Below are 26,273 nucleotides of genomic sequence, written 5' to 3' on the forward strand. Positions count from 1 at the left end.
TAAATATGCAGGAGCTCACTCTGCCTTAGCTTTATCCTTGACCCTTTTCTAACTGTTTAGTAGGATGGAGGGAATGCAGTGGTTATGGCCATGGTCCCTGAATAAATCTTTATTTTCTTTGTGTTTTCTCATTGCTAAGATGAGAAAGATGAGAAATTAATAAGATTATATATGTGTGCATGTTATAGGCCTTCTGTAAGTGATATCGTCTATCTTGAAGTCTTCTGCCCCAAGCCACTTGGTCGTTTAGCTTTTTTTCCCCTTTTTGTTTATGATTTACTGCAGAATTTATTTGGGGAGGGATATGAAATTGAGAACAGGAGTCTCCAACCTCACTCCTTCTGGATTTCACTGCCATTATCTCATAACCTTTCTTCCTGGTCTTTTTTCTCAGTTTCCTATCCTGATGATCTGGGATTTACTCATACTCCAGTTCTGGGTTTCCTGATAGGGACAGAGCAAAATGGTGCTTTTTTCATTTGTGTTTTTTGTGCCTTCTTGTGAGCTCAGATTAAGTTGCAGTTTATAAGTGCTTTTTTAATAATGATCTTGTCTATGGGTGAAATCAAGAAGCCAAAATTCAAGTCTCATACGATAGGATCTTCTTACTTCTCACTGTGGGTAGTTACGGAAATGGTTAGGTATCCCAAAGAGGTAACGAAGGGACAGCCCTAAGGAAAATCAACTTAGGTGTACTATGACTCTCTGTTAACCAATTAAAATAGCCTCTAGGCACATGCTCTTTGTGAGCCCGCAGTATTTTATGATAGACTGTTCATAAGTGCCACAAGGAGTCTGAGAGTGCAAGCACAAAACAAAAAAGACGTGGACTAAGCACTAAACATCTAAGGATAGACAGGCTCGACAACATGTTATGGATTAAATTAGTTTAACCAAGACCCAAATAAGCCTGTGTTCATTTACCTTATTTAACATTCTGTACAGATGTATAATTTAATTGAATTATTTAACATTAATGATAGTTACTAGTTAAGCTCTGATGGTAAAGGGAATAACCACCCTCTGTCAGTTTACTGGAAATTTTTGGATTTGGACTTGACTTTCATAAAAAGCAAGAGTGACTTAAATTGATTTAAAATTAGACTTTTGTTATGTGAATATTTTGGTTTGAGTATTTCAAATTAAAATCAAAGAGTTGTTGACGGACATACAAATTGGATTTTCACTTGTCAGCTGTTCTTTTTCTAAAGCTTCCATTTAGATGGGTTATTACTAAGTAGCAAAAAATTAGTAACTTTCTTTAGTACTTAATCATACATACAGTGAAAGTTAAGCATGAAAATTATTTTTCATTATTAAATTTCAGTTTTCATTCCTTATGTTAGTTTTCATTTGCTTTTTATTTCCTAAGTGGTTTTTTAAAATAGCCTACAAAATATAGAATTACAAGATATATGATGATTTATATACAGAAATGTTAATATACTACAGAAATACTGTCATTTAATTTCTCTTGAGTGAAGCAGTTGAGTCACATGACTTACAAAGGCTTTTCCCCAACTTTAAAGTTTAATACTATTTGTTGAGGAAAATTATGTTATGTGCTATGGTTATATAATTAAAGTGAAGAGGAAAATACATGAAGGGTAATGTGTTTGGATTTTGATACATATTTTTTTGTTTAAAAACATATTTGACCTTAGCTAACAGGATGGCATCACCGACTCGATGGACATGAGTTTGAGTGAACTCCGGGAGTTGGTGATGGACAGGGAGGCCTGGCGTGCTGTGATTCATGGGGTTGCAAAGAGTCGGACACGACAGAGCGACTGAACTGAACAGTCTGGGATTTCAAATGGGTGGAATGTGGATTTGAAAGATTACAGAAGTCTTTCCTTTGTGTTACATTGCATGTTTCCATTTGGAGAATAAATTGTTACACCTTTTCTTTTGCTTTCAGGATTTTCTCATTCAGCGTTCACCTTCGGTATAGAAAGCCATATCAGTCAGTCTAACATAAATGGTGCCCTCGTCCCGCCTGCTGCATTGATTTCTATCATCCAAAAAGGTCTACAGTATGTAGAAGCAGAAGTTAGTATTAATGAGGTAAGGAAGACAGTTCAAGTACTAATTCTTACTCCTAAATGCTTCCTTAAATATCTGGTATCTTGCTTGCTCATTCATTATATGACTTCAGCTTCACCAGGTAAACAAAACTAAAGGGCCTTATTCCTAATGTGGTGCCAGGGCACACAGGCAAGGCTGATGGCTCTAAACTATAAGGACCACTATCTTACTGCTTTTTACATGGTTTAATAAGTAAACAGTAAGAAATAATTTTCTTTAAAAGAAGAAAATTGTACTGTGGAATACTGAGACCATAATTGATTGAAAAATTAGAAGATCTTAGGTTATTTGGTTATAAGTGACTTTGGAAGGCACCTGTCTACGGTCTATATGATATAGGTAGTTTAACTCGTGTCAGTCAGTTACGGCCTGTGAGCCAAAGTCTGCCTATCGTTTGTAAAGTTTGCTTGGGACATAGTCACACTCCTTAATTTACATAGTATCTAGCTTTTGTGCTATAGTGGCAGCATTGAATGGTTGTGACAGAGACCTTATGGTCTGCAAAGCCCAAAATATACAGAAAGACTCTGCACACCCTGATATAGCTGAAAATTTTTATACATGGTCAGGATTTGTGATATATGGAGCTTTTTACCTTATTTTCATTTCAAAGATTAACATGTTCCCCGTTCCTTTTGCAGGTATTTTAAAAACTAAAGCATCCAGGGTTTCTACATCAGTATTTATTACTATAATTATAGTGTACTAAATTTTTTTTTATATTTCCTCATGTCTATAACTGAAAAATCTACTGATACTAAATTAAATGTGTCCTTATTGTCTTTTAGCACTTTGCCTCCCAGAGTATACTTATTGCAGAGAATGATAAAACAATTTCTCCCAGTGGCCAGAGTTGAAGTCTCATTTTTTCTGAAAAATTTTTTTCTAGATTTAATATAGTACTCCACAATATATCTATATTGGTTTTAGTATTTTTTTAAGTTCAAATACTTGCTCCACCTCCTCAAATACTCTATTATAGTCGACAGTTCAGAGAGATGTACTGCGTTTTGTAACTTGGAGCATCGCATCACACCACTTGGTGCGCGTTCACTAGCTTAAGTGAGCCAGGCTTCATTTATGCATGTTTCTAGCTAATATGCACTGTTTGTATTTCTGACTTGCTCTGTGCCTGTGTCTCTTCTCCTGCTTGCTTTAGAACTTATTTATTGTGAACTTCCTAACATCAATGAGAGGAGCTTTAGAAAATTATAGCAACTTGATAAAATTAAAGAACACTAGCCTATGAGTTGTAGCTTACTTCTCAAATGTTACTATGAAAATAAGACTCTCCCCAAAAGCTTGTTAAAACAGAGATTCCTGAGCCCTTTAGAGATTTTGATTCTGTAGCTTTGAGTCTACATTTCTAACAAGTTTCCAGGTGATGGTGGGACTGTTGGTCTTTGGATTGTGCTTTGACTAGCACCAGTTAACAAATTCCAGCTGCCATAGACTACCTGTGGAAGTCTTTAAATCTTACTGTGCTCATATTTCAACAGTAGTAAAATGAGGGACTTCCCTGGCATTCCAGTGATTAAGACTTTGCCTTCCAGTGGAGTGGCATGGGTTCAATCCCTGGTCAGGGAGCTAAGATCTACCTGCTTTCGGGCCAAAAAAACAACACGTAAAACAGAAGCAGTATTGTAACAGATGCAGCAAGGACTTAAAAACAATAACAGTAGTAAAATGAGGTGATTGTATGATATTAATGTCTATTTCTGCCTTAATGTTTTAATTAAATCACAAGAAACTTGCATTCAGCAAAACTATTTTTAAAGTTTTTTAGTTTTAAAGAAGTATTTACTAAAATGTGGCACTGAATCTTTTATCGTTGTATTAACTATCCCACATTACTTTGACTAACAGAACTTTGGAATATAATTGAAAGCCTTTTTACCCTCCAGGCCTACTTGTTTTTTAATTCCTTTCAATATTTCACCTTTGATGTGTGCAACACTTGTAAGAACTGGGCGAGGAAGACAGTTGGAGCAGCTGTTAGCAGCACTTCCTTTAGTTTCCTTCTTCCCTCCCGGTTCCTTCCTTCCTTTCTTACGTGCACTCAGGAAATTACCTAAAAGTGTTTTTTCTTGGAATGATGATTTTCTGCTGTTAACTTGTATGAATACAAATTGCGCTAAATGTGTTACCTTTGATTTTTCTTCTCACAATTTCTCAAATCCAGGATGGTACCTTGTTCGATGGTCGACCAATAGAGTCTCTGTCACTGATAGATGCCGTAATGCCTGATGTGGTTCAGACAAGACAGCAAGCTTACAGAGATAAACTTGCACAGCAGCAGGCAGCAGCTGCTGCAGCTGCTGCGGCTGCGACAAACCAACAGGGATCTGCAAAGAATGGAGAAAACACAGCAAACGGGGAGGAGAATGGAGCACACACTATAGCAAGTGAGCTGAAAGAAGGATTTTTTTAAGTTCCATTAAAAAACTTGCTTTATGGGGATGCCTCATCTTAGCTGAACTAACACTGTCTATTTAGTTGTTGCCAACTTGTTCCTCTAATTTGTATCACGCAATTCAGATATTTATGCCTAAAACTCCATAAAGCTAGATTTACTTTCATGGACCTTATTTTCATTCTTTTTAAAAAAATATTTAGAAACCGTTTTTTTTTTTTTTTTATTGTTAAGTGAACGTTATATCTGCATTTGATTTCTAAATATAATTTATAACAGTAGTCATTAACAGATACAATAAAGCTTTCGCATGGAGATATAAAGGCAACTTTTGATGTTATATGAATGATATCAGCAACCCCTACTGGCAGAAATTCAGAATAGTGTTGGCATGGATTATGTTTAATTCAAACTAGTTTATCATTTTTAACTGTGTTTGGGCCTAACCCTTTCACAGTCTTCCTCTAGTACTGTTCCCCCATCTCTGAACACACACTTAAATGCACATCTCTTTTTACAAAATTATATTCATATTTAACTAAAGATTGGAATTTATTTTTCATGTGATAAATTCTGTATAGTCATTTTCAACATTACCTGACGTAGTGGAAAAAGAAAGTTACACTCTATCTGCTGGTTAAAAATTCCTTTTTTCTCCAGTATGCTGTGATATTATTACCTAACTGGAATTTTCCATTTATTTCTCATGATGCAGATAATCATACTGATATGATGGAAGTGGATGGGGATGTTGAAATTCCTCCTAATAAAGCAGTTGTATTACGGGGCCACGAATCTGAAGTTTTCATCTGTGCCTGGAACCCCGTTAGTGATCTCTTGGCATCAGGGTATGTTTCCCAAAGTGAAATTAAAATGGATTTCTAAAAGTATCTTACTGAAATATTGCATGTTCTACAAATACATTGCTTATACTTTCAGGTTTCTGTTGTTGCTTGTTTGTGATCATTTTGCTCCGTAAATCTTTATTTCTTCATAAAGTAATGTTGGAGTTTTTAAATTACTCCCTCAGGAGTTATTTCGGCATCCCCAAAATGTAGACTGAGAAAAATACTGGAAATGGAAATGCCTGATTAGTCTAATTTGTATTTGCCTCATTAATAATGGGATGTAAATTTGTTGCCTTGATTCTGTAATACTTGAGAATATCATGAAAATTTAAAATACGTTGCATACTTTATAGGTCTGGAGACTCAACAGCAAGAATATGGAATCTTAGTGAAAATAGCACGAGTGGCTCCACACAGTTAGTACTTAGACATTGTATACGAGAAGGAGGGCAAGATGTCCCAAGCAACAAGGATGTGACATCGCTAGATTGGAACGTGAGTATCACTGTATTATCCATGATGGATGTAGTTACTAACGTACTTGACCTCTCTGAGCCTCAAACTAGTGGCAGGGTTTTGTCTGTTTGTTCCGGTTATTTTTGAATTTCACTAATAAGAACAGGAGTGCCCAACCCAAAATGTGTTAAAAGCAAAGACTGGCCCTCGAGCAGTCAGAGCAAGATTCATCTTCCAGCCTCTCAGTTCATCTAGCTGTAGAATCTTTGTATAACTGGTGGTCCATCACTCTGTACTTCATTCTCACCACATGTAAAGTCGGAGTGTATTAATGGTCCTACATAAATCAAGTAATACATGAAAACCAATAATAGGCACATACTAAGTTCTTAATGGGCTTCCCTGATAGCTCGGTCGGTAAAGCCTGAAACGCAGGAGACCCCAGTTTGATTCCTGGGTCAGAAAGATCCCCTAGAGAAGGGAAAGGCTACCTATTCCAGTATTAATTAAGTTCTTAACTACTAAGTGCTTTGTTAGGGGTACAAGAGAAATCTATGTAATAGAAACATAGTCTTGTTTCTCTCATTTTGCTGTTAATTGATGAAAACTTCATTGCCAGCTGCTTTCTAGGAACTGTTAGTCTAGATTACAAACTTTATTCTAGCTGTAGGACTCTTAGAATTCTCTGATTCTACATATGATTCAGTATCTTTGATTACTTCTACTTACCAGAAAATTTGATTTCACTGTTGATAAAGCTTCATCCTTTCAGTTTCAAATATATAATTAACAGCTTTCTTTGCTACCATTCCCATAAGTAATTTGCAGAAAATTAGCATTTTAAAAGTTTCTGTATCTTTTCCAATATTCCATGTTGTCTTTTTTCTTCCTTGTAACTTTACGTTTATTTTTTTAACACCCTCTCACTCCCCCAACTCTGATTCTAGTAACTTCTTAGACTGTATCAGTGTTACCAAGAATTTTAGAGGTCAGCTGTCCTTTCCTTAGCAAGTGGACATACTTTCCTTCTCTGGCCTCTGTTTTAACAACATTTTGTGGGGCTTTTCAAAGTATCTTCTAAATCTCTTTCTGAGAAATAAGATCTATCTTTCAAAATGACTACACTATCTGAAGTTCTTAGTTTCTATGAAATTCTTCCAGAACTCATGGTAAGCCTTATTAGTGTTCTTTCTAAATTTCCAGCAATATATTTACCCTTTCCCACCTATAAAGTTGAGAATTCTAAACAGTGTTATTTGATTGTAGGGTCCGAACTAAGAATTCTGTTCTTAAAATGGGACCTTACTGTATCATAGGCCAAAGGCCTTATAGCCTTCTTAGGCTGTTTGGATCAGAGACCATGTTAACTTAATGAAATATATAGTTTACACTGAAAAGGATTAAACAAATGATTTGTTGAGCTTGGTGTTTCTGAACTGCAAGTTAAAGCTTTTAAAAGTATAGACTTTAGGAAGATTTATTATTTTCTATGAACTTAAGTCTTCCCCTAGAAGGAGAAAATGTTATTGTTTAATGGCTCATTTCCATGGCTAAAGCAGAAGCCTGTGAGATAGCTGTTCCTTATTATTCTCCTACTTTACTAGTGGTCTATGGTATAAAACCATTAAAGGAAACTGCGTTGTGCAGAGTTTGGAAATAAACTTGCGCTGTTAGCGTCAATATTGCTCCTTCTTCCTTAGATAGAGATATAGGGGATTTCCAAATCCTAGCAGGTCTGAATCTGCATCGCCTACAACCAGCATTTGTTTGTCACTTAACTGTACAGCTAGATGACCGGAAAGGTCTGAAAAGGTGATCTTGTTTTCATTTCTCTTACCAAAAAGCATCAGAAAGTACGGAGTAAGGCAGGATTTCATTCTGTCTCTCCTGTAATGTTTACTCATCTCAGCAGTAGTCTGTGTAATGTACTCTGAAAGTTGGATTTCCACAGAGTAGGTTAGATCTTAGCAAGTCCTGCCGTTGTCCCATTATTCAAGGCAAGGCACAGTAGGAAATTTTAAGATTAGAGAAAACGTTAAGGATTCCTCCTCAGAGTAGTTCCGGACAGTTGTACTCACTTTGTTAACTATAAAGTCAGCCTGCACTCTTTTCTAACTCTTTTTTGTGTGTGTGTTGCTATTTTTATTGGTATGGGAAAAAATTAACAAAAGAAATGATTAATGTAGTGATATTTAAGAATCTGATCATCTGAAACAGTATTTTTTGGAACACACACACAGTTTAGACAGTAAAAGATTTAGAGGGAGGACAATATGAAAACTTCTAATCATAATGAAACATTTTGGAAGATTTTGCTTTTTATTGAATACCTTTATTAAATCATAAGATTTTGATATCCTTTCTAATCCCCCACCCGACCCCCACCTTTAGTCCTGGGCCTTTGTGAGAGTACAGTAAGTAGACCTTAGCACCTGTAAGAGCGATGATAATTCTGCTCCCAAGCAGTTACTTCCTTTCCAAGACTGGGGTGTGAGTCCTGCACCCTGACTGAATGCTGGCAGAATACTAGCTTCACAGCATGAAGGGTGTTCTGTAGGCCTTTTCTCGCACTTTCAAATAGGCAAAGCTGAAGGTCTTGAAGCAGAGAATGTCACAGACCTGCTGTACTTGGGATTAAGCATAATATATTCTAATAAAAATTAAATACCCTTTCTGGGTTATATAATTGAAAGAAATGTGTTTCTCCAACAGAGTGAAGGTACACTTCTAGCAACTGGTTCTTATGATGGGTTTGCCAGAATATGGACTAAAGATGGTAAATAAAGCATTTTTTTCCCCACTTGTTTTTACTGTTGATCCAAGTTATAAAGCTTAAAGTAATTTTAATGTTTTTCCTTTTGAATTTTAGGTAACCTTGCTAGCACTTTGGGGCAGCATAAAGGCCCCATATTTGCATTAAAATGGAATAAGAAAGGAAATTTCATCCTAAGTGCTGGAGTAGACAAGGTAATTAACTTCTATAAAAGTTAATTTGTTAAAGACTATACTTGAAAGTAATATTCTCCTCTGCTAATCACATAAATAATAAAACATTCATATTTGGGAAATTCACGTGTGAATTTATGTTAGGAATAGAAATGCTTTCTTAGATTTTCTGTCAGCTCATTCTTAAATCTGTGCAGATGCCCTTTATTCTTATCTGTGTGACCACTCTTCGTTGTTTTGGAATTTGAGCCATAGTGAAGTCATAAATCTGATATTCTTCATCTTTTTCTGTAGTTTTTAGTTAATCTCATCAGTGAGTATGGCTCTGGAGTGATTTCATGGGAAATCTTATAGAGTCAGCCTGTTAGCTGAACTTCGAATGTTTAATTGAAAATGCAAGAAATGCAGGGTCTTTCCAGCTTTCACCTAACATGGCTGGTAAACATGGATAGGTTGAAATCATTTGTTATTTCTCCTTCATTTTTTTAAAGTTATTTCCTTTACCACACATCCCAGAAAAGATTATTTTATAATACAGGAAAGTACATGCCTATAGTTAACCTGTATATTGTCAAAAAGGGAAGTTAGGCAAAAAGGAAGAACATGAAGGTGGCCAGGAATGGGAGGGGAAAGCCTTCTTAATAGTTACTGCCATTGTACAATACTTACGACCCCAAAGTTATGAAATTAGTGATGGGAGGGTATTAGTGGAATTGTGAATATATCCATTCAGATGTATATGTTATACTTTGATGTAATATAAAAGACATTGTTTTAGTTATTGTCAGAATTAAAGCCTTTATTTATAAATGTGACCTTTAAAGATCTTAATATTGAGAATTAGCTGATTATTATATTAACCAAAAATTTGCCTCCTCAAGCTACACAGCAGTAAAAATCTGACATTAAATACACTATTACAATGGAGTTTCTTAATCTAGTGTAATGTTTGGTACTTTGTAGACAACCAGTAATTGTTATTTGAAGTAAGTTGACTGATGAAAAGTCACCAGGGTAGAATTAAACTGCTTAACGGTTTAATTTAAACATCCTTTCCCTGCTCCCAGTGGAATATAGCCTCATTGTACTAAAAGTAAATCTTAAATGCACTCTGACATTTCATATTGCGTTAATATGATGAGGCATTTAATTTATGTGTATATGATAAACTTTTCTTAGCAATATATTTTCCTTTTCTGTCTTAGACTACAATTATTTGGGATGCACATACTGGTGAAGCCAAGCAACAATTTCCTTTTCATTCAGGTAAATCTTCACAATTTACATGAGAACTGTTAGAACTTTCTTCTGTTTTCCTAATTAAACTTCTAATAGCATATAATTCACCTAAAATCTTGAACTATCAAATGTAAGTTTTGTTACTAGTCCTTTGAGGAGTTGATGTTCAGTGGCTTTCAGATAATTAATCATCAGAGGATCATCAAATGTTTTCTGTGAAATGTACCATAAAAAAGCATTTTCAGCCTGGTGCCATTAGAGTTGGTAATATTTAATGGTAAGAACATGGATTTTTGATCCAGGATGTCTAGGTGTGCTTGTGAATCCCACTGCACTTAACAAGCTTCAAGAGTGAGAGAGTCATTGAAACTTTCTGAGCCATATTTTCTCTATTTGTAAATGAGGGATAAAAATAATACCGTTTGAGTAAGTGCATAAGACTAATACGTATATATGAAAATACTGCATAAACTCCTACAGATTTAGGTATTGTCATGTTTTATTTTAATTTATGTATCTAAATCAGTCCTCTTGCTTGCTAAAATAAAAATTATAAGGCTTTCCCGATATTGCTGGAACTTTGGTGCTTCAGATATTTTTCTCTTTTAGGAAATAATTTGATACTTAGATAAATCTGATCTCCAAAATAGTGTGCTTCTTTCTCCATGATATATGGCCATGCAGCAGGGCATACATCCTGATGTGTACCAACACTCTTGTGCATCCTAGAACTTTGTTCCTGTGCTTTCAGGGGGGTTTCTGAGAACAGAAACTGATGTTAAACTGGAACAAGATGCCTAATAATGTTTAGAACAGTAGTTTTAGTACTGCCTGATTTAATTGCATCATGCAGGATTGTGTTGTGGTTGGAAAGAGTTTTAAATTGGAGGCTGAATTAAGTAATTCTGGTTATTTTCAAGGCTTTGGTAATATCCTTTTTACAGTCAGTGGCACAGTGTTACCTTTAAAATTGAAATGGATAGCTTTTGGCATTTTGCCTTTTTGTATTTCTCTATTTAGTGCGATTCAGTAAGTCAAATAAGGCACAAAATGATTTTTCAGTAGTATCTGAGTGGCATAATTTTGCAAGTATTGTGTTAAACAGTTCAGCTTGATTAAAGCTGAACCACATTATTAAGTATTTATTTACACAGCAGTTTCTGTTTACCTGTTTTAATCCTTTTCCACCTTTGCTTCTAGTCCTCAACCACATAGAATTCTCTTAGACCTCTGACCGTTCTACCTAAAGATTTTTCCTACATCCTAGGAGTGATGGAAAATTGAAATAAGTGGGTGTGGCACTGTTATGAGTTGCTTTATAATGTGTGCCACCTTTGTGTTGCAGGTGATGCTCTTTATACACGGTCCCATTTAGTCTGGGCTACAACCCAGAGGCAGATGATGTAGAAGTCATTTTACAGATAAAAAGCCATTTTACCTGTGATATTCTTTCCTGCCATGCTTTTTTTATTTTTTAAATGGCTTTATTGAGGGGTGTATGTGTGTGTCTGTGTGTGTGTGTCCAGTCCCTCCATATCCTTGCCAGCACTGGGTATATGATCAGTCTTTTTAATTGTAGCCACTCTAATGAGTGTGTAGTGGTATCTCACTATGGTTTTATTTGTAGTTCCTAATGATTAGTGATGTTGAACATCTTGTCATGTGTTAATTTATCATCTGTATGTCTTCTTTGGTGAAGTATCTTTTTCTTTTGCTTCATATAGAAGTTAAGGTCACTGATTTGAAACCTTTCTACTTTTTTAACGGAGATCTGATATTCAGTGCTATAAATTTACCTCTAACTACTACTTAGTGACATCTCACAATTTTTCAGATATTGTGATTTCATTCAGTTCAGAATACTTTTCTGAAGTAATTTTGATTCAGCGTATTAATTTCTGAATAATTGGAAAAATTTTCAATGTCTTTGTAGCATTGCTTTCTAATTTTTCATAAAAAATATTCATTTTATTTTTGACTACACTAGGTCTTTGTTACTGTGTGCAGGCTTTTTCTAGCTGTGGAGATTGGGGGGTACTCTAGTTACAGGGCACGGGCGTCTTGTCACAGTGGCTTCTTGTAGTGGAGTGAGGGCTCTGTGGTGCATGGGCTTCAGTATTTGAGGCTTGCAGGCTCCAGAGCACAGGCTTAGTAGTTGTGGCGCATGAGCTTTTTGCCCTGCAGTATGTGGGATCTTCACAGGCCAGGAATCGAAAGAACCGGGTGTCCCTTACATTGTAAGGTGGATTCTTAACCACTGGACCACCAGTGAAGCCGGCTTCCTAATACAATTCCATTGTTCCTACAAATGTCATGAGGGTCCAGTTGTTTCATAAGGTTGTTCAAATCTTTATAGCCTTAACTGATTGTTCTGTCTACTTACACCACCTGTTACTGAGAGAAGGGTATTGAAATCATCAATAATAATTGGAAAACACAGTTTCTAATTTCTTCTGTCAATTTTTGCTTTATGTATTTGGAAATAGTGCTGTTAAGAACATTAACATTTAGGAATGTTGCATCCTCATGTTGAATTGATCCATTTATCATTTTGTTAATGATCCTCTTTTTTTTTTTTCCATTTTGTTTTTGTGTTCTGCAATCTACTTAGTCTGATGTTAATGTAGCCTTTCAGGTTTCTTTTGGTTAGTGTTGGCATGGTATATATTCCTCCATACGTTTACATTTGAAGTGTAATTTATGTAGGCATCATTTGTTGCTTGTTTACTGAATATCAACTGCTGCCTTTTAATGGCACTATTTAGGCTCTTTACATTTAATGTGATTATTGATATGATTTCATTTAAACTAATCATATTTCTATCTCTTCCTCTTTTCCTGTTTTTCCACTTTCATTTGGATTATATGAATATTTTTATGATTACATTTTTTCTCGTTTGGTGGGTTATAACTATAAATCTTTTATTATAGTGGTTGCTTCAGGATTTATAGTACACGTCTTTAACTTAGCATTATATACTTTCAAGTGATATTTTAAAGAGATTAAATAATAATAATTTTTACTCATGGTTACATTTCCAACTGTTCATTTCTTTGTGTAGATGCATACACATGTAATTCATGTAGTATCATTTATTTTCTGCCCGAACTGCTTTAACATTCCTTATAGTGCACATCTAATGCTGATGAATTCTTTCAATATATATGAACAAGTCTGTATTTCACCTTCATTATTGAAAGATTTTGTTGTTGAGTATAGAGTTCTGGGGTTGACAGGATTTTTTTCTTTCAGTACTTAAAAAAAATATTGCGGTGTTCTCTTGTTTACACTATTTTCACTTTGAACTTGTTCCAGTTTTCATCCTTATTGCTCTGTAGTAATTTGTCTTGTTTTATCTGGCTGCTTTTAAGATTTTTCTGCTTATAAATGATTTTTTACAATTTGGATATGTTGTACCTTAGTTCAGTTTTCTTTGTTTCTTGTCCTTGAAGCTTCTTGGATGTCTTCTTACATATGAAAATGAAAAAAATTTTTTGACCATTATTTTTTAAACATATTCTCCTTCCTCCCCAAATTTTCTTTTAATTTGAAGTTTTGAATGTGTTTATTAGTCTGCCTGATTTCCCATAATACTCTTTCATTTTTTTATGCAGTATTTTTTTCAGGTCTGCTCAGTCGTGTCTAAGTGTCTGTGACCCCATGGACTGTATAGCCCACCAGCTTTTGAGAGGGCAAGAATACTGGAATGGGTTGCCCTTTTGAACCCACATCTCTTGCACCTCCAGCATTGGCAGGCGGGTTCTTTACCGCTAGTGCCACCTGAGAAGTGGGATAATTTCTATGCTGTTTTTCAAGTTTACACTTCTTGTCTTCAAAGTATTTGTGAACTTTGTTTTGGCACATTGTTGAATTACCTGGAAACGGTCTGATCCTTTGGGTCACGCTTATGAAACTTGTTAAATGGCAGGGAAACAGTGCTCAGTGTAGGGCTAATTATTTCCTGGTACTGAGGCAAGAACCTAGATGTACTCAAACCAGTGTTCGCTGAATCAAAAGGTTTTCTAGCCTGCTGCACATTTCCAGTCTTGAATATCAGTCATTGTTTCTTCTAATCCTTTTCAATGGTTCTTTCCCAAGGCTCAGCTAGTATCTTCACATACTTAACGCTGATTAGTACTCGGCTAACTATGTGAGTTGGGCCCGCTGCAGGTCTTTAGAGTTCTGTCTGCATAACTCTCTCCTTTCTTGGGCTATGAATTCTAGCTGCCTGTGGCTCTCTAGATTCTGAGCTTTGTCTCTTTCCCTCAGGAATTTCATTAATCTCTTCCTTAGGGAAATTCCTCTTCCCTGGGCCAAGATCTGGACATTTTTCCAAATCATATGAGCAGTTAAAGGTACATTATTGGTTGATTTCCTTCTCTCAAGAACCACTGTCCTTTGTTGTCTCCTACCCAGAGTCTTCCCTGGTGGCTCAGATGGTAAAAAACCCTTTTGTAATGCAGGAGACCGGATTTGATCCCTGGGTCAGGAAGATGCCCTGGAGAAGGGAATGGTAACCCACTCCAGTCTTCTTGTCTGGAGAATTCCATGGATAGAGGAGCCTTGCAGGCTGTGGTCCGTGGAGTCTCAAAATAGTCTGACACAATTGAGCTACTAACGCTAGCAGTAACCCAGAGTCTTGAACTGTAATTTCATACATTTTGTGTTTGGCTCTTTTGGGCAGGAGGTAAATTTGTTTCCTGTTACCCCATCTTGACCAGGAATGGAAGTCTACCATGCTTTTAAAATTAACTTATTCTAATTTCTATACTGTATTTTCATCCATATACTCGTACATAAAGCTTAAATCATGATTATAGATGAATTAACTATTTCATATTCATTAGGATAGCTGTAAAAAATAACAGTGTTCATAATGATGTGGAGAAATTGAATCCTTATTGTTAGTAGGTATGTAAAATGGTATATTTGTGGAAAAGAGTATGACAGTTCCTCAAAAAGCTAACCATAGAATTTCCATATGACCCAGTAGTTCTCCTCCTAGGTAACTGAATTGAAGGCAGGAACTTGAATGAATTCATATCAGTATTTATATCATTGTTCACAGTAGCCAAAGGGTGAGAACAACACACTGTGTCCATGAGCAGATGAGTGGATGAACAGAATGGGGTCTCTACATACATGGGTTATTATTCAGCCATAAAAGAGAACGAACTTCTGGTACATGCTGCAACACCAGAGAACCTGTATACCTTATGTTAAGTGAAGTAAATCAGACATAACTTTAAAAGTAAAGATTCAAGTTTACAGAGGCTGGGAGGAGGGCAAAATGGATAGTTATTGCTTAATAGTTACAGAAGTAACCGTTTGTTTGGGGTGATGAAGAACTTTTGAAAATAGTGGTGATGATTGTACAGTATTGTGAATGTAATTGATACAGCTGAATTGTACACTTAATTAAATGACAAATTTCATGTTATGTATGACCACAATATTTTACAACTAATGTAATGTACTAAAAACCATTGAACACTTTAAATGGATGAAATGTATGATACATGAGTTATATCTCAGTGAAGCTGTTTTTTTAAAAAAGCAAATGAATATTAAATGCCTTTTGCCCTTCCCTCATAGGTTTATTTATTACCTTTCTAGATTATGAAAGATGCATGGGTTAACAAAAAATAAATCAGAATTGGAGGACACAGAGATTGAATCTTAGTTCCAGGACTTTTTTTTTTTTTTTTTTTTTGCTGCAAGTTGCAGGATCCTTGTTCCTCAAAGGATCAGACCCGTGTCCCCTGCAGTGGAAGAGCAGAGTGCTAACCACTGGACTACCAGGGAATTCCAGCTCCAGGAATTTAGAAGATTGTGTAACCCTAGGCTGATTAACTTTTCTTAGCATTTTTCATCATATGAAAAATGAAACCAATAATAGTAAATACACCTCTCACATATTGCCTACATAAAAATATATTTTATGTTAGAAATGTGTTTCTATCCTGAAGGACTTATATTACCTAGAGTCATTTTTAAATTTTAGGAATAAAATATAAAGTAAGGAGGTATGGGTTCTTTGATCACACCAACTTTTATTATATAACTTTTAATTGTCCTTTAAATTATTTACATTTTTGCCCCCCCAACACACACACACTTTTTTTGGGGGGAGTTGCACTGGGTCTTCGTTGTTACATGCAGGCATTCTCTAGTTGCAGCGAATAGGGGCCACTCTTCACTGTGGTGTGTGAGCTTCTCATTGTAGTGGCTTCTCGTTGCAGAGCACAGGCTCAGTAGTTGTGGTACACGGGCCTGTTTGCTCTGCAGCCTGTGAAATTTGCCCAAACCAGGGCTCGAACCCGTGTCCCCTGCATTGGCAGGCAAACCCTTATCTACTGTCCCACCAGGGAAATCCTTTCCCCAACTTCTTAACACTATAATAAATTATCATATAAGCATTTTGTTTAAATTATTTTTCAAAATTGTATCTTAATTAATGTCAAAATGAAGGTGTAGTTACTGATTCTAATTCTAAAGCACAAAGACAAAATCTAAACCAGGTAGTTCAAGAAAGAGAACATAATATAAGGAAACTCTTGCAGAAGTCTTACAAGAGTGAAGAATAGAGGAGTAGGAGGTAACTCAAGAGTTTTAACAACCGCGGTAAACCTAAGACTGTAGAGAAAATGATAGGATCCAACTACCCAGTGGGAATGGTGTCTTTAGAGAATAGGCTGCCTGGCGAGAATAGGCACCATGGAGCAATCAGAGTCACTACCAAAGACCCAGTCTTAAAGAGAGAGGACCACAGAGTTGCCTGTCTACCCTCTTTCTCCTGACCTTGGACTTCTGACAGTTTCTTCCATTGAATGAGCCCATCTGGGGTACTTCAGGCACAAGGATCCGGAATATGTGATGTCCTGGTGGCAAAGAAGGGCAGGGCAGAGCAAGGTGAGGAGTGAGCTGAAGATAAGCTCACAGAGGAACGGTTGTCTGCCTTGCTATTAGATTGTGGTGCACATAAACAGCAGCATACCAGACATAGTGCTGATCAAAGTGGGCCAGTGTTTTTATTCACTGACTTAGTTGGATTCTCCCAGAAGCAGGATGGGAAAGAGGAAAGGAGCCAAGGAAGGGAACAGTTTCTGGTGACAAAGGTTTAGGGTCAACCTAATTCATGCAGGGCTCTGAAGTGTTTGTTATATATCAGGATTTTCCTTGTCTTGCCAAGCGAGCTTCATTTTTGATTCTCACCTGTCCCTCAACCACCTACTGACTGCTCTAAATGCAGTGTTTTTGGTATGCTTCTATTGCTTAACCCAGTTACTTGCTGTCATACCTTAATCTGCATTGCTAATTAAAGAGAAGCTTAGTACTTTGCAACAGGGGAAAATGAGAGAGGAAAGAATCTTTAATCATATCCGAGCTAAAGTATTAAATGCCAGCCAGCTTTTGGACCTCTGAGGTTTTAAATTCAGTGATGTAGAATTTAAGATATATTTGACAAGAATCACTTAGAAGAAAAATGTATTTGCCAATCATGCAGTACTCCCATTTATCAGTTAAGTAGATAGTGGAAATGGTACTTAATCAGGGTAACATTTGTCTCACTTGTAATTTACAAAGTACTTTCCATATACATTGTCTAACTTGATGTTCACAATATCCTTGAGTACTAAGCGTAAAGGTTTTTATCCCCATTTTTTAGAAGAGAAAAATAGCATGAGAGCTGACTTGCTTATAAAGGCTTATGAGTTAGGGAATCTCAAAACAAGGCTTCTTACCCACTAAACACTCACAGAATTTTAGAAACAAAAGGAAATGTAGCGTCACATTTAATTTTATTCTTTTAGAAATGAGGTGCCAAGAGTCCAGTGCTAGTAATTTACAGAGCAAGCTCTCAGGAACCCTCATCTCCTGGTGACCAGGCCAGTGTACTTTCTATTAGGCTGTGTCTCACATGCTGCTAAGCTGCTAAGTCACTTCAGTCGTGTCCGACTCTGTGTGACCCCATAGACGGAAGCCAACCAGGCTCCCCCGTCCCTGGGATTCTCCAGGCAAGAACACTGGAGTGGGTTGCCATTTCCTTCTCCAATGTGTGAAAGTGGAAAGTGAAAAGGGAAAGTGAAGTCGCTCAGTCGTGTCCGACCCATAGCGACCCCACGGACTGCAGCCTACCAGGCTCCTCCATCCATGGGATTTTCAAGGCAATAGTACTGGAGTGGCTTGCCATTGCCTTCTCCGTGTGTCTCACATAGAGACAACCAAACTGAAATGTATTAATATTTGTGATATTTAAGTACCATAGTCTTAAAAATTCTATTAATATAAAAAGTATAAAGCAAATCGTTTAAGTTTTAATGTCCAGCAACGTTTTAAAACTAAAGCAGCAAGATTTCAGTACATGTGGAATGAACGCAAACCTGGCCTTTTTTCCTTTGCAGCACCAGCATTGGATGTTGACTGGCAGAGCAACAACACTTTTGCTTCTTGTAGTACAGATATGTGTATTCATGTCTGTAAATTAGGACAAGACAGACCTATTAAAACATTCCAGGGACACACGGTGAGAAACTTCTTTTTTCTCCCTCCTTTAAAGCAATTATGATGAATAAGTAATGTTTCAGAGTGGTATTGAAGAATGTATGTTTAATACCCAAAGAACAACCAAGTCTATGAAATGAAAATGTGAATGTTTACTGTTATTTTTAGAATGAAGTAAATGCTATCAAATGGGACCCAACTGGCAATCTCCTGGCATCCTGTTCTGATGACATGACCTTGAAGGTAATTCAGATAGTAGGGAGGAAGGGGGCTGAGGAGTTTTACAGTGTGGCTGCTCTGGCCGTTTTAAGATTGCTCAGAATGTGTTTCTTGTAGTTAGGAATTATGATACTAAGATTTGTGCTATTATAAATTGTCTTTGCACATAACAAGTCACATATTGATACAATGAAAGGTTATTTGCTCATGTAAAGATCTGACTCATAGGTAGTGAATGAAGATCTTTGTAGCATTCATGGATTTGACTCATATTCTGAGCAATCTATTAATTGGATTTTTGCTGTGGTGTGAATATATATCACTCTTGCTGGGAAACTGATGTGTAGTGGATATATAGGTTAATCGGTGAGTGAGCATAGTGGACATGTCGTAATTCACATCTCAATGTGAGTTTACATTTTTCTTGTTGTATAACTAAAAGCAAAATCTAACACCTAGTCCCTGTGTATATCACATACCAGAATTAAGGGGGGGGGAAAGCTTTTTGAAATAAAGAAAAATATAATAATCTTCAAAATTAATGAAGCTTGAGCTCTATACTTCATCACATTAACTCTACTAAAAATAATTTACCTTTGACTTTACAATGCCACTGACTACAAACGTGATAACCTTTATAGATAGGATAATCATGAAGGGAAACTGCTTTTCCTTTTCCCATGAACAGACTAAACGTAACCTTGGTAACCTGGTAGGGTTTTTTTCCTTAAATACCTGCTGTATTTTTAGTTAGGTTTTCTCAAGTCTGGACTCCCTTGTAAGCGTTGCTGATAAAAATGCTTTTCTTCACACTTATTTGTGAGATTACTTTGCAAGTGTGTGTGTGCATGCATGTGCACACACGTGCTCACTCAGTCGTGTGTGAGGATTGTAGCCCACCAGGCTCCTCTGTGGAATTTTCCAGGCAAGAATACTGGAGTAAGTTACCATTTCCTACTCCAGGGATTGAACCCACATCTCTGCGTCTCCTGCATGGGCAGGCAGATTCTTTACCACCTGGCACCCTTGCATGCCCATACATTATGCTTATAAAATGAATAAAGAATAAAAAACTTCTTTGGGAGCAGAGTGTGGCACATACAAGGAAATGAAAGAAGGCCAGTGGCTACTCTCAGCTGCTGATTTGCAGTTCAAGAGATATGTTTGAATTAGAAAGTGTTAGAGATTTTTGTTGTTGTTATTCTAAGAATAATAAAAGATCATAGAATTTTAAAGCAGAAGCTATAAGGATGGATAATGTCTAGTGAAACCATACTTTGAGAAGAAGGAACAGCAGATGAGTGAGAGGTTTATGTTTAGCTTGGACAGTGCTTTTGAGTCATGCAAGTGGACGTGCCAGGCTGGTCTGATGCTCAGAGAAGAACTCAAAGTTTGACGTAATCATTCAGGAATTCTCAATAGATGGGTGGTCATTCAAGGCCATGGGTGTGGACAGAATTGTGTAGGTAGAAAGTATCAAGTTAAAGAAGAAGAAAACTTTAAGTCTTAAACTCTGTAACATTTACCTGTTTTAAGAAGAATCAGGTTCCAAAAGAAAACCTAGCAGGAATGACCTCAGTGGAAACGGTATGTATGTGTAGAGAAGAATGTTTCAAGGGAGGTGTTGAAGAGAATGGTCAGCAGTATCAGTGCTATTGAAAGCTGGCATGAAATAAGTTTTGGAAACTTATCTTTTGCATTTATTTACATGAAGTTATGTATACCTAGGATACAAAACATTATGATACTGTTTCTTATCTTAGTTTCATTGCAGAAGTGTGAATCCCAGCTAATTTTTGTTTCTTTATTGGCACTTGGATTTGGTATGTGTTTGTTTTGGTTGACAAGATTTTCCCTCTTGTCTTTATTGAGTGATTTTGTCAGAAATAACTGTTGATATAGGTTTTTCTTAACTTTTGCTCAAAAACAATGTGAGTTTTTAATCTGTATTGCATAATAAACATGTTTTCTACTTGGGAAAAGTGTGTTTTCTGCTTACCATTTTAACTTTGATTATTGCTTTTTAAGTTTTTTTTCTATATGGATCATTTAAAATTTCTAAATTTTATTATGGTGAGATCAGATGAGATCTACTTTTCAACAGATTTTTAAATGTACTATACAGTATTGTTCTCTAAACACTGTGTTGTATGGCAGATCTCCTCTAGGGTTGAAATTTTATACTTTTTGAATAGCAACCCACCTCCACCACAACTCCTTGCAACCACCATTCTTTTTTTCTTCTTTTCCATTATTGTTTATTATAGGATATATGATTTCTGTGCTATATACTATAGGACCTTACTATTTATCCCCGCCATTCTTTTTTTTTATTTTGCTTTTATGAGTTTGATTCTTAGGTACCTCATGTAAATGGAATCATGCAATGTTTGTTTTTAAAATTTATTCATGTTGTCTTACTGCATACTGCAGGATCTCCTTATATGTTAAGTCTGAATACGCTCCATTGTGTGTATACACATCTTTTTCTTTATGCACTCATCCACTGTTGGAGACTTAGGTTTCCATATTTTGGCTTTTCTGGATAATGTAGCCAGATGTGGAATTGCTGGTTCCTATAGGGATAGTTGTTAAAAATTGAGGGAGAACCTCCATACTGGTTTTCATAGTGGCTACACCATTTTGTATTCATTCGTCAGCAGTTTAAAGGGTTCCAATTTCTCTATATTGACAAAATTTTTAAAATTTATGGTAGCCATCTAATAACAGTTGTGAAGTGATATCTCATTGTAGTTTTGATTTGCATTTCCCTGATTATCCGTGACATTGAGCATCTCTTTATATAACCTGTTGGCCACTTGTGTGTTCACTTTGAAGGAATGTCAAGTCCTTTGTCCATTTTTAAATTAGTATTTTGCTGTTGAGTTGTAGGATTTCCTTACATATTTTGAAAGTTAACTCCTTATTGGATATATGGGTTGCAGTATTTTTGCTCATTCCATAGGCTTTTGCCTTTTTACTTATTGATTGTTTTCTTTGCTGTGCAGAAACTTTTTAATTGTATATAGTCCCTCTTGCTTTTTTTTTTTTGCTTTTATTGCCTATCCTTTGGTGTCAACATGAATCATACTGTATTATCTGTATGTTCCTTATCTACTTTCCCTTCCCCATTGTCATATAGTTCCTGATTCTGAATTCTAAGAGGAACTTATAATGTATATCTTTATTTTTAAAGGACAGCATAAAAACTAATGCCTTAAATATTGTAGTATCATTACCCAAGGAAATTACTGAATGCTGATATTTGTACCATCTGAAGCTTTCAAAAATATTCTTAGAACTTATTGAATCCTGAAGCCTCACAATACTGATTATTTAGAATGGACTTGAAACTAATTTGTCATTTTTAAAAAACAAATATTAAATATATTCTACTACATTTTAATTTCTTTGCATATATTCTCTTGATTTCTATAATTATTGTTATGGTTATGCCACGTATTTTGGACTGGCAAGATCATATTATAAATGTATCCTTTATATGGAAAGATAATTTTCTTTTTTGTTTAGATATGGAGTATGAAACAAGACAACTGTGTCCATGATTTGCAAGCACATAATAAAGAAATTTATACTATCAAATGGAGTCCAACAGGGCCAGGGACAAGCAATCCAAATGCCAACCTTATGTTAGCAAGGTAACATTTCTGCTTTACTTTTCCTTTATGAGTCTTTTACAAAAAAAATTTCTTACATTCTGGCAGAAAATTAGGAAAATTCAGTAAAATGGGAATGTATCCTTCAAGGAGTATTTTTTAAATGGGAACATTTAGACATAGTTTTATTATTTCAGCTCATAATGGATTTTGTTTCTGGAGATATCAAGTATTTACTGATAATATCAAATATTGATTAAAACCCAAGTAACTGAGGCATAACGCAATAAAGTTTTTTCAGCATCAAAATAAATAAGTGTATATTCAATATAGTGTTTTGCAAATCAATATAAAGGAGTTATTTAAAGAATAGAGAAATATAGTAAATTAGCTCATTTATGTTTTCCAATTTACAGACATGGAGATGCCCTTAATGAAAGCTGCCTCTTCTCCTTTTAGCTTTGTTTCCAGAGCACTTTCTTCCTAACAGCACAGTCTACTTCTCATAAGGAATTTGTGGCTAGCTATAAGGAAAGATGGTCATTGTAGTTTGGGGGTGGGGCTGGGAATTTCATTACTTATAAAATCGTTTTTTTTTTTCCCTCCTTTGTCAGTGCATCCTTTGATTCTACTGTTAGATTATGGGATGTAGACCGAGGAATTTGCATCCATACTTTGACAAAACACCAAGAGCCTGTGTACAGTGTAGCTTTCAGTCCTGATGGCAGGTATCTTGCGAGTGGTTCTTTTGACAAGTGTGTGCACATCTGGAACACACAGGTATGTCTGGGTTATTTGAAGAGTCACATATCTTTATATGAGTAAGAAGTGCTTATCTAAACAAATTTTTTTTTCCGATTTTGATTGTCATTCCTTTTGTGTTATTAGTTCAGTTCTTAATTTTTAAATGAGTATTTTTCGTGGCGTTTTTTTATAGCTTAGTAAAGACCAAAACCATCTGAAGTGAGATTTTCATAATATAGATGAAAATTTAGAAATAAATTTAAATTCTTTGTTTTATTTTTTCAATAGTTTTGCAGACATAAAGTATGAGAATTTAAGATGCATTTATTTAGATAAATGATGTAATTTCTTTATTTTCTAAAAGAATTATCTTTGAAGAAGGTATATATGAGCAGTTAAAAAAATGTACTAAAGGATAGGATTTTATGATTCATTACAAAATTTATCAGAGAGAAACTTAAAACTATATACTACATTTCTAGGGACCAGAGATCTTTTCTTAAAAATGGAGAAAACAGTTTTGTTGCTTTCATTCTTTTTCATTTTTTCAGTGTTTTAGTTTTTATGTGCCATATACTGTTTTCATCGATAGCAGTTACATGACTTTACCTGTCCCTGCATTATCGGTTTAATTTAATGAGTTACTTTGTAAGTCTCCCTATTAAGGCTCTTTTTTCCCCTTTAGTAGAGCTTTATAATTTCTTCATAAAGATCTTTTTTTATTAAAAATTTATTCTGAGGTGCCTTACGGATTTTATTGTTACAATGTATAGCATCTTTTAAAACATGTATTCCTTTTACTTACAGATAGTTACTCATGTTTGGAACATTACAAATTTTGGCAGGTTGATGTTGACTTCATCAACCCTGGTGAACTCTCTAATCTTAGTTATTTCCTGGCTTGCGGGATCTTAGTTCCCTGACCAGGGATCAAACTTGTTGCCCCCTGAAGTGGAAGTACCAAGTCCTAACCATTGAACTACCAGAAAAGTCCCAGTCTTTCTCTTTTGATTGAATAGCAGAGACTTTATAAATAATCTGCCTATTGTATTATTTTCTGTCAGTCATTTACTCCATTTTGAGTAAATTAATTTAAAATAAAATTTGGGTAGAGAACTGTAGAATTCTAAGGGAAGATGCAGTTAGACTTTTAAAGACATTTGAACAGCTATCCATACTGTTTTGTTGTTTCACTATTGTGTATCAAAATGTCATTTGTTTTTTCCTTTTCAGTTTGAAAATAATGCATCTTGTGAGATTGCAGTGCAGGAAAAAGTCATTATCTTTTGATCATCTACATATGTGATATATACATACGTGTGTGTCTGTGTGTGTGTAGTTTTTTCTTCTTTTTCTTCCCGTTACTTGGTTGATGTGTTACCTAATCATTTGACAGATAAATTCTTATAGTCTGGTCTGATCACAGATTTGAATAAATGCTAAGAATCCTTTGGCAGTTTTGATGTAGATAGCTCTTGCTTATTGACCATGCTGTTTTGGTTCAATTATAGCCTTAGTTAAGCTTAGAAATTGGTAAGTACTATTGAAAGAAAGTGTTGGTTCTTTTTTAAACCCCACAGTTGACTCTCTATAGATTTAACTCTGTACTCACGTATTTTAGATTTTGTTGATGCCACTCCTTTCCTCCTAATTAGTTGTAGATACATTTAAGGCCTGCTGTACTCATACTTTTTCATTAATCTCTTAAATTGTGAGAAATTTTAGGTAAGAGGGAGTAAACAGTAGAGCCTTCCCAATGTGATCAACTGTATCCATGCATCTGTGATTTCTGCAGTCTTCCCAGACTGACTCTGAACAGGGAAAGAAGGAAAAATGGTCTCCCAGCTTAGTGATTAACTTAGGGCTGGCTCTGTCAGACAGTGTTTACAAGATATGTGTCTTGCTGCCGTGTCGTTTTTAAATAGTTCTGAGACTTCTAGTTTGAATTTTGTAGGTCACCATGAAGCTAAGATATACTTGTCTTGTTTGTCAGAACAGAACAGCAGAAGCATGTTTTTCAGTTTCTCATAGCAGAACCGCTTACCTTTGACCTGTTTAATGACCTGTTTCCTAAGAGAATATATTTTTGTACTGAGTTTTAATTATTCAATGGCAGCTGAATGATTTTGATTACTATTACCAAAGGAATAAAGTAATTGAGTTGTATTTATAAATCGGCTAAATTGATGATGAAGTTGGTAGTGTTCCTGCTTGTACTTTGTTTTCTTTTAATTTAAAACATCTTTTAGTAATAATGTACATATGCTCTTTGAGCTTCTTTTATAATTCTTCTAGCTTCGGGGTGCTTCTGGTGTCAAAGAGGCCAAAAGGATACCTTAGCTAAAAATGGTTATCAGTACTGGAGAAACTGTGTGTGTGTGTGTGTGTTGAGAGCAGGCTAGTGCTACCATTTGGGAGAAACTGTGTGTGTGTGTGTGTGGAGAAACTGTGTGTGTGTGTGTGTGTGTGTGTGTTGAGAGCAGGCTAGTGCTACCATTTTGGAGAAACTGTGTGTGTGTGTGTGCGCTACCATTTTGGAGAAACTGTGTGTGTGTGTGTGTGTGTATTATCTGTTGAGAGCAGTGCTACCATTTTGTGAAAGGATCATCATATTTACATTTCTGGTATTTCAGAACTTATGTTTGAAGTTGAAGCTAAATCTTTCATTGGATTGCTGGAAATACAGCCATATGATATTTTGACCTCAACATTTGAACATACATAATAATTTATAATTTTTAAGATTCTGCTTCTCATTATTTTAGACAGGTGCTCTAGTTCACAGCTATAGGGGAACAGGTGGAATTTTTGAAGTTTGTTGGAATGCAGCAGGAGACAAGGTTGGAGCCAGTGCATCAGATGGTTCAGTAAGTATAATGAAGTTTTCCAAAGGGGTAAATGTGCGTGAGAGAGAGAGAAAGCATAGTGAATAAATGTGGCTTGTTGTGGTAGTGACTACCAAAGTGTTCTTTATAAAATAAATTTTATGCTATGATCTTTTTTACTGAAGGCTCTATACTTTTCGTATTTGTTTCATTCAAATAATGTAAATATAATTTAGGGTAGCTTTGTCAAAGAGTGCCTTCAAGATCAAGAAATGGACTGTAAAACTTCACCAGTGAAATTAAATATAGCATGATATCTCTATGAGAGAGATTTGCATTTTTAATGCCTATTTTTAGCCTTCTCTTCTTGTG

The 26,273-nt window shown here is 35.6% G+C and overlaps 1 protein-coding gene across 6 annotated transcripts in view; it reads left to right on the forward strand.

Annotated features, from left to right (window-relative positions):
• The window catches only part of TBL1XR1 (TBL1X/Y related 1), a 183,913-nt gene that overhangs the window by 152,275 nt on the left and 5,365 nt on the right, over nucleotides 1-26,273 (forward strand). For all 6 annotated transcript variants that reach the window (XM_088839002.1, XM_088839000.1, XM_088839015.1 and 3 more), the window contains 12 exons: nucleotides 1,922-2,067; nucleotides 4,271-4,493; nucleotides 5,217-5,349; nucleotides 5,703-5,844; nucleotides 8,518-8,581; nucleotides 8,675-8,772; nucleotides 9,957-10,017; nucleotides 18,397-18,518; nucleotides 18,665-18,739; nucleotides 22,247-22,374; nucleotides 22,947-23,112; nucleotides 25,842-25,943. In XM_088839002.1, the coding sequence (XP_088695128.1) occupies nucleotides 1,922-2,067; nucleotides 4,271-4,493; nucleotides 5,217-5,349; nucleotides 5,703-5,844; nucleotides 8,518-8,581; nucleotides 8,675-8,772; nucleotides 9,957-10,017; nucleotides 18,397-18,518; nucleotides 18,665-18,739; nucleotides 22,247-22,374; nucleotides 22,947-23,112; nucleotides 25,842-25,943 (1,460 nt within the window). The remainder of the gene's footprint in view (nucleotides 1-1,921; nucleotides 2,068-4,270; nucleotides 4,494-5,216; nucleotides 5,350-5,702; nucleotides 5,845-8,517; nucleotides 8,582-8,674; nucleotides 8,773-9,956; nucleotides 10,018-18,396; nucleotides 18,519-18,664; nucleotides 18,740-22,246; nucleotides 22,375-22,946; nucleotides 23,113-25,841; nucleotides 25,944-26,273) is intronic.

This window comes from Moschus berezovskii, chromosome 1, assembly GCF_049115385.1.
Source record: "Moschus berezovskii isolate FMDL1 chromosome 1, NW_MosBer_1.0, whole genome shotgun sequence".
Taxonomy (NCBI): Eukaryota; Metazoa; Chordata; class Mammalia; order Artiodactyla; family Moschidae; genus Moschus; species Moschus berezovskii.